Source organism: Oncorhynchus keta, chromosome 28 (genome assembly GCF_023373465.1).
Source record: "Oncorhynchus keta strain PuntledgeMale-10-30-2019 chromosome 28, Oket_V2, whole genome shotgun sequence".
Lineage (NCBI taxonomy): Eukaryota > Metazoa > Chordata > Actinopteri > Salmoniformes > Salmonidae > Oncorhynchus > Oncorhynchus keta.
The window spans coordinates 55,239,374-55,246,873 of NC_068448.1; the positions used below are offsets into that span (position 1 = coordinate 55,239,374).

Here is a 7,500-nt window from a genome sequence, read left to right on the forward strand (position 1 = left end):
ACACACACACATACATACACACATACACTCACACACATACACTCACATACACACACACACATACATACACTCACATGCACTCACATACACTCACTTACACTCACATACACATACATCCACATACATACACACACATACACTCACATACACACACACATACACTCACATACACTCACATACACATACACCCACATACACTCACATATACACACACACACACATACACTCGCATACATACACTCACATACACTCACATATACACTCACATATACACTCACATATACACTCACATATACACTCACATACACTCACATATACACACACATTCACTCACATACACACACATACGCACCCACATACACTCACATACACCCATATACACTCACATACACTCACATACACCCACATACACTCACATACATACACAAGAAAGATCACTGGAGTGTCCAACGTCCCTCTAGTTGTTTATCCATCTACGTGGATGAAAAGGAATGTAAAAATGATCTCCAACGAACAAAGTAGACCCTGTACTCTCCTCACTCTTATTAGAATGAATGTGGACCACAGAGAGATCAGATTTCAAAAGATGAAACAATATGAAAAGCAAAAGATGAAACAATATGTTTATCTGTTTTTATAAATTTGTATTGGTTTCCAGGCATGGTTCGTAGTAGGGTGAAATGGCCTTAGGATAGTGTTCCACATATAGTTGTTATCATAGCCTTGTTAGACTCAACAGTGCAGGGTTAAGGTCTGGTTGGAGGAGGCTGAAGTTACCCTTGTCTGGCTGGCTGGTGGAGGTTGGATAGGACTCACAGCGTCCACATCGCCCCTCCTCTCCCCCTCAGCTCTAACGCTATGTGATGTGCTCTGCGTTTGGCCTGGAAGTTATTAAGCTCCAGATATTAAAGGCTGTTTCTCTAATGAGGGCAGTAATGCAGTCTGACACTTTTACTGGCACTGCAACCTGCCTGAGGGGAGGAGGGCAAGAGCACCGACCCACCACACCGCGCTCCCTCCCAGAGGAGGGAGAGAGCACCGACCCACCACACCGCGCTCCCTCCCAGAGGAGGGAGAGAGCACCGACCCACCACACCGCGCTCCCTCCCAGAGGAGGGAGAGAGCACCGACCCACCACACCGCGCTCCCTCCCAGAGGAGGGAGAGAGCACCGACCCACCACACCGCGCTCCCTCCCAGAGGAGGGAGAGAGCACCGACCCACCACACCGCGCTCCCTCCCAGAGGAGGGAGAGAGCACCGACCCACCACACCGCGCTCCCTCCCAGAGGAGGGAGAGAGCACCGACCCACCACACCGCGCTCCCTCCCAGAGGAGGGAGAGAGCACCGACCCACCACACCGCGCTCCCTCCCAGAGGAGGGAGAGAGGGAGACTCAATATAACAATACACTACCAATCAAGTATAATTCAGAAACAGTTACAAAGAAATATGCTTTTTTTATGGTGCCGTTTTGTTTTATAAGGTCAACATTGTATTGGAGATTGTTAAAAACCAACAATGCACAAAAGAACAAGCCTTTTTGTTTCTGCTAGTTCACAACGTCCCACCCCAGTGTGTTCTTTACCCCAGATTATATGGGCCTCACAGGCAACGTGTGTGTTGTCCTCCACCGTACATCAGACGCAGAGGTAGTGAGAGGTTTGGGTCCCAAATGGCACCTTATTCCCTTCCCTCTGTAGTGCACTACTTTTGACCAGTGCCCAGTAGCACTATATAGGGCAAAGTGTGACATATAGGACACAGCCAGAGAAAGAGCGAGACCGAGAGAACGCCTGCTGGCGAGGGAACGATGTAGAAGGTGAGAATAGTTTAATGAGAGCTGTAAAAGTGTAAGGGAGCGTGAGCCGTTTGTCATCCCACGGCGAGGTGCTCGTGGCTGGGCCTGACGCCGCCGGGAAGAAGGGCCAACAACCACTGAAACGGCTGCTCCGCTCTACCTCCCGACAAACAACGCGCTTGAACTAAAAACTATTCCCTATGGTGCCTGGTGTGAAGTAGTGCGGTGTAAAGTAGTGCACTATAAAGGGAATAGGGTGCCATTTAGGCCACTAGACTTGTGGCTGGGAGCAGCCTGCTCCTCTGTCTTGATGTTACTCCGCTCCAGCGCCTTTAACACCTACAACAACACGCTGGAGCACCGCTGACACGCACGTCCTTCTTTAAACAGCACAGTCACATTCCTTGTGGTCTCTCGAAACACATTTTAAAAGTGAAATCCGTTTCCTGATCTTAAAAAATCAACATGGAGGAGAGGGTCAAGACCCCATTTGGACTTGTTCTCTGAAAACTCTCCTGAAAGATTGATTGCTGTCTTCACGCGGCCATGTGCTGTTTATGTGAGACGGCGACCGCAGTTCGCTTCTCATTTTTGGGGGTCTTTTTTAACATGGAGAGTGGAGGACACTGAATGTGCTGAGGAAACAGCTTTTATCACTTACAGGGACCTTGTGATGGAGAGGACATGTGTGGCCGAGCGCTAAACTGCTGTAGGGCTGTCTCAAATGGCACGCGCGTGTGTGTACTTGTCTTGGAGAGAGACTTTATCCTTCAGGAAGAGACTCTGCTCTCTCTCACTCTGTTACTATCTCACACACACACACACACACACACACACACACACACACACTTAAAGGCAGTCTTTGTTCACACCTGTTTATCAGAGCAGCTTAAAATCTCTCTGAAAGGACGGACAGGAGGTGAAAGGTGAACACACCAGATAGGACAGACAGACAGACATGATGACTAATGTCTAACCAGTACAGCATTTGTGTTCAACCTCCGCTTATAACCCAAACCTCCCTCTTTTTCCAACTCCTCCACACCACTGAGTGAACTCAATGTCCATTTGTTTTAGATGGCGGCCTGCTAGACACATTTGCCTGCTAAAATTAATTTCCAATAGGGCCCGATGCATTCGTAGTGCCTGTCCAGAACGACAAGCATGTCAGGAATTCCATCAACCCTGCCTTTTTGCCATTCTACAGGCAGATTGTCGGGAGCTGTGGGGCTTCCTGCCGCTGTAACGCTTCTAGAACCAGGGGCGTGGAACCTTGTACTTCCGTAATTGATTCTTGTCCACACTACTTGAAGACATCGATACAAAGTCAGTTTGAATTAGCCTCATATATTAGCCTGGTCACTCCTGCTGATGTTATATGCTATAGGTTTCTGGCTGGAGACGGGGGGGGCCTGGGAGAGGGGAGAGGAGGGAGCGCCAGCGTTTGTGTTTTGGAAAAGTTGCAAGGATCTGGAGCCGCAGACAAATCAATAGCGCATTACTTCTCCCTCTCCCCCTCCCTCTCTCTCCCTCTCCCTCCAGTAGATGTGATGGAAAACCCAGCTGCCCACTGAGATGGATCCTTGTTGATTTTTCAGGCTGTTCAGGGAAACACAACAAAGTGCTCTTTAGGCCTGTTGGTGCTGCACTCCTCCCACTCCCTCATTCCACTCCTCCCTTTCTACTCCTCCCACTCCCTCACTCCTCTCCTCCATCACTGTCTCACTCCTCTCCTCCTCCCACTCACTCACTCCTCTCCTCCTCCACCACTCCCTCACTCCTCTCCTCCTCCCACTCTTCTCCTCCTCCCAGTCCCATCCTCCTCCCACTCCTCACTCCTCTTCTCCTCCCACTCTTCTCCTCCTCCCACTCCTCTCCTCCTCCCACTCCCTCACTCCTCTACCTCATCTCACTCCCTCACTCATATCCACTCCTCCTCCTCTCACTCCCTCACTCCTCTCCTCCTCCCTCTCCCCTCCTCCTCCCACTCCCTCACTCATCTCCTCCTCCTACTCCCTCACTTCTCTCACTCCTCTCCTCCTCTCACTCCCTCACTCCTCTCCTCCTCTCACTCCCTCACTCCTCTTATCCTCCCACTCCCTCACCCCTCCCTTCCTCCTCCCACTCCCTTCCTCCTCCCAATCCCACTCTCTCCTCCTCCCACTCCCCTACCTCTCCCTCACTCTTCTCCTCCTTTTCTCCTCCTCTCACTACACCTCAGTCATATTTACAGTAGTGAGAGCACAGAGGTCTCAGTCAGTGACTTTCACAGTCTGGCCCTCTCTGTTCCAAGCATGGATGGACTTAGCCAAGGTGTGTGTGTTTGTGTGTGTGTATGCACGTGTGTGTGTGTGCCTGGGTCTGTAAACACCATCACACATTTATCAGTGTCTCTCATTGGCGTATGGGATGGAAACAATTCCGCTCTGCTGCGTCCCATCCTGGACCAGTCCTGGCCTCCACACTGCCTTGCTCCTCTGGCCCGGCCTCTATCTCACCCACCTTTGTTAAGGGGAGGCGGTGATGAATGCATGACTGATGTTGCTTTAATGATGCTTTAACTCTCTCTCCGTCCTGCTTTCTCTCTCGCTCTCACTCTCTCCCTATCGCTCTCTCTAGGTCCCACAGGGGTAGGTCTGAATGAGCTGAAAAGGAAACTGCTGATCTCTGACCCCCAACACTTCAGTGTGACCGTGCCACGTAAGTCTACCTGACCCGTACACTAGACCAGACTGGTAGTGGGGTCTATTGTTGTGGGGGGTGTGTGACCAGACTGGTGGTGGGGTCTATCTGGTGGGGGGGGTGTCTAATAGAGACGGAACCTCTCTCCCAGACCAGGAGGGAGTCGTGGACTGTGTTGGGGGGTGTGTGTCTAATAGAGACTGAACCTCTCTCCCAGACCAGGACGGAGTCGTGTACTGTGTTGGGGGGTGTGTGTCTAATAGAGACTGAACCTCTCTCCCAGACCAGGAGGGAGTCGTGGGGTGTGTGTCTAATGGAGACTGAACCTCTCTCCCAGACCAGGAGGGAGTCGTGGGGTGTGTGTCTAATGGAGACTGAACCTCTCTCCCAGACCAGGAGGGAGTCATGGGGTGTGTGTCTAATGGAGACTGAACCTCTCTCCCAGACCAGGAGGGAGTCGTGGACTGTGTTGGGGGGTGTGTGTCTAATAGAGACTGAATCTCTCTCCCAGACCAGGAGGGAGTCGTGGGGTGTGTGTCTAATGGAGACTGAACCTCTCTCCCAGACCAGGAAGGAGTCGTGGGGTGTGTGTCTAATGGAGAGTGAACCTCTCTCCCAGACCAGGAGGGAGTCGTGGGGTGTGTGTCTAATAGAGACTGAACCTCTCTCCCAGACCAGGAGGGAGTCGTGGGGTGTGTGTCTAATAGAGACTGAACCTCTCTCCCAGACCAGGAGGGAGTCGTGGGGTGTGTGTCTAATAGAGACTGAACCTCTCTCCCAGACCAGGAGGGAGTCGTGGGGTGTGTGTCTAATAGAGACTGAACCTCTCTCCCAGACCAGGAGGGAGTCGTGGGGTGTGTGTCTAATGGAGACTGAACCTCTCTCCCAGACCAGGAGGGAGTCATGGGGTGTGTGTCTAATGGAGACTGAACCTCTCTCCCAGACCAGGAGGGAGTCGTGGACTGTGTTGGGGGGTGTGTGTCTAATAGAGACTGAATCTCTCTCCCAGACCAGGAGGGAGTCGTGGGGTGTGTGTCTAATGGAGACTGAACCTCTCTCCCAGACCAGGAGGGAGTCGTGGGGTGTGTGTCTAATGGAGAGTGAACCTCTCTCCCAGACCAGGAGGGAGTCGTGGGGTGTGTGTCTAATAGAGACTGAACCTCTCTCCCAGACCAGGAGGGAGTCATGGGGTGTGTGTCTAATAGAGACTGAACCTCTCTTCCAGACCAGGAGGGAGCCGTGGGGTGTGTGTCTAATAGAGACTGAACCTCTCTCCCAGACCAGGAGGGAGTCGTGGGGTGTGTGTCTAATAGAGACTGAACCTCTCTCCCAGACCAGGAGGGAGTCGTGGGGTGTGTGTCTAATGGAGACTGAACCTCTCTCCCAGACCAGGAGGGAGTTGTGGGGTGTGTGTCTAATGGAGACTGAACCTCTCTCCCAGACCAGGAGGGAGTCGTGGACTGTGTTGGGGGGTGTGTGTCTAATAGAGACTGAACCTCTCTCCCAGACCAGGAGGGAGTCGTGGGGTGTGTGTCTAATGGAGACTGAACCTCTCTCCCAGACCAGGAGGGAGTCGTGGGGTGTGTGTCTAATGGAGACTGAACCTCTCTCCCAGACCAGGAGGGAGTCGTGGGGTGTGTGTCTAATGGAGACTGAACCTCTCTCCCAGACCAGGAGGGAGTCGTGGGGTGTGTGTCTAATGGAGACTGAACCTCTCTCCCAGACCAGGAGGGAGTCGTGGACTGTGTTGGGGGGTGGTCAGAGTTTAAACCTCCTCATCTCCATATGTTTCTGATCCTTATATTGATGCTTTTAGGGTCTGAAGTAGACATTTGGTTTCCTCAGTCTCCTCTACAATCCACAGGCGGACAGACAGGAAAGAGAGAGACAGACAGACACTAGGTGAACTGTTGTCAGGTGCTCAGCAGGACGGATGCTCCTGTCTTTGTAATTAATAAATAGTGGAAGCTCTGGTCTGTATCAGATGGTTATGGAGACCAGTTACTCTGGGTGCATGCCAAATGACACCCAGTCCCCTATGTAGTGCACTTATTTTGAACAGATCCAATATGGAATAGGGTGCCATTTGGGATGTACACTCTGACTGCATTCCCACAGGGAGCTGAACCCTCATACACAATGGCTGGTACTGCATTTACACTGAAAACAGATTGGCTGTACACGGGCACAGAAATGTAAACCTATTAGGTGCCAGGTTAGATTTTCACTAAACGGAGGCCAAATGCCCCCCGTGATTTTAACTGCTAAGAAATCATCCATCACCCTGGATAAATGATGTTTAGCTTTCTGCTGCCAGGTTGTTGTTGCCTTCGTGGGTGTTGGTAAAGGTCCATAGACCCATGCATAGACTCACACTCACTCACACACACACACACACACAGAGCTGTCTGGGGGTGACGAGCATCAAGATGTTGCTCTCAAACTGTGCGTCTCAAGGCCCACAAACACGCACTCCTCACACACACACACACACACACACTCCTTCTCACACACACACACACACACACACACACACACACACACACACACACACACACACACACACACACACACACACACACACACACTCACACATACACACTTCACACACACACATACCCTCCTTCCCTCCTCTCACACACACACACACACACACACACACACACACACACACACACACACACACACATACCTCCTTCTCTCTCACACACACACACACACTCCATCTCTCCTCACACACACACACACACACACACACACACACACACACACACACACACACACACACACACACACACACACCTCCTTCACACACACACACACATACCCTCCTTCTCTCTCACACACTCACACACACACACACACTGGACCCAGGCGAGTGGAGGGGTTCTCCTCCTGACTGTGTAATTGTCTGTTTATCGTGGGCCACATGACAGGCCCAGAACGTTGGAGGAACTGCTTTATTTTCTACCTCCTGATCAAATGCCATTCCACTGCCTCATGTTTTGGCACCAGCTCC

At 51.5% G+C, this 7,500-nt stretch overlaps 1 protein-coding gene across 1 annotated transcript in view; it reads left to right on the forward strand.

Annotated features, from left to right (window-relative positions):
- LOC118373687 (MAGUK p55 subfamily member 7-like) overlaps positions 1-7,500 on the forward strand; it is a 295,718-nt gene that overhangs the window by 264,131 nt on the left and 24,087 nt on the right. The window contains exon 14 of the mRNA XM_052483289.1: positions 4,419-4,499. Within this exon, the coding sequence (XP_052339249.1) occupies positions 4,419-4,499 (81 nt within the window). The remainder of the gene's footprint in view (positions 1-4,418; positions 4,500-7,500) is intronic.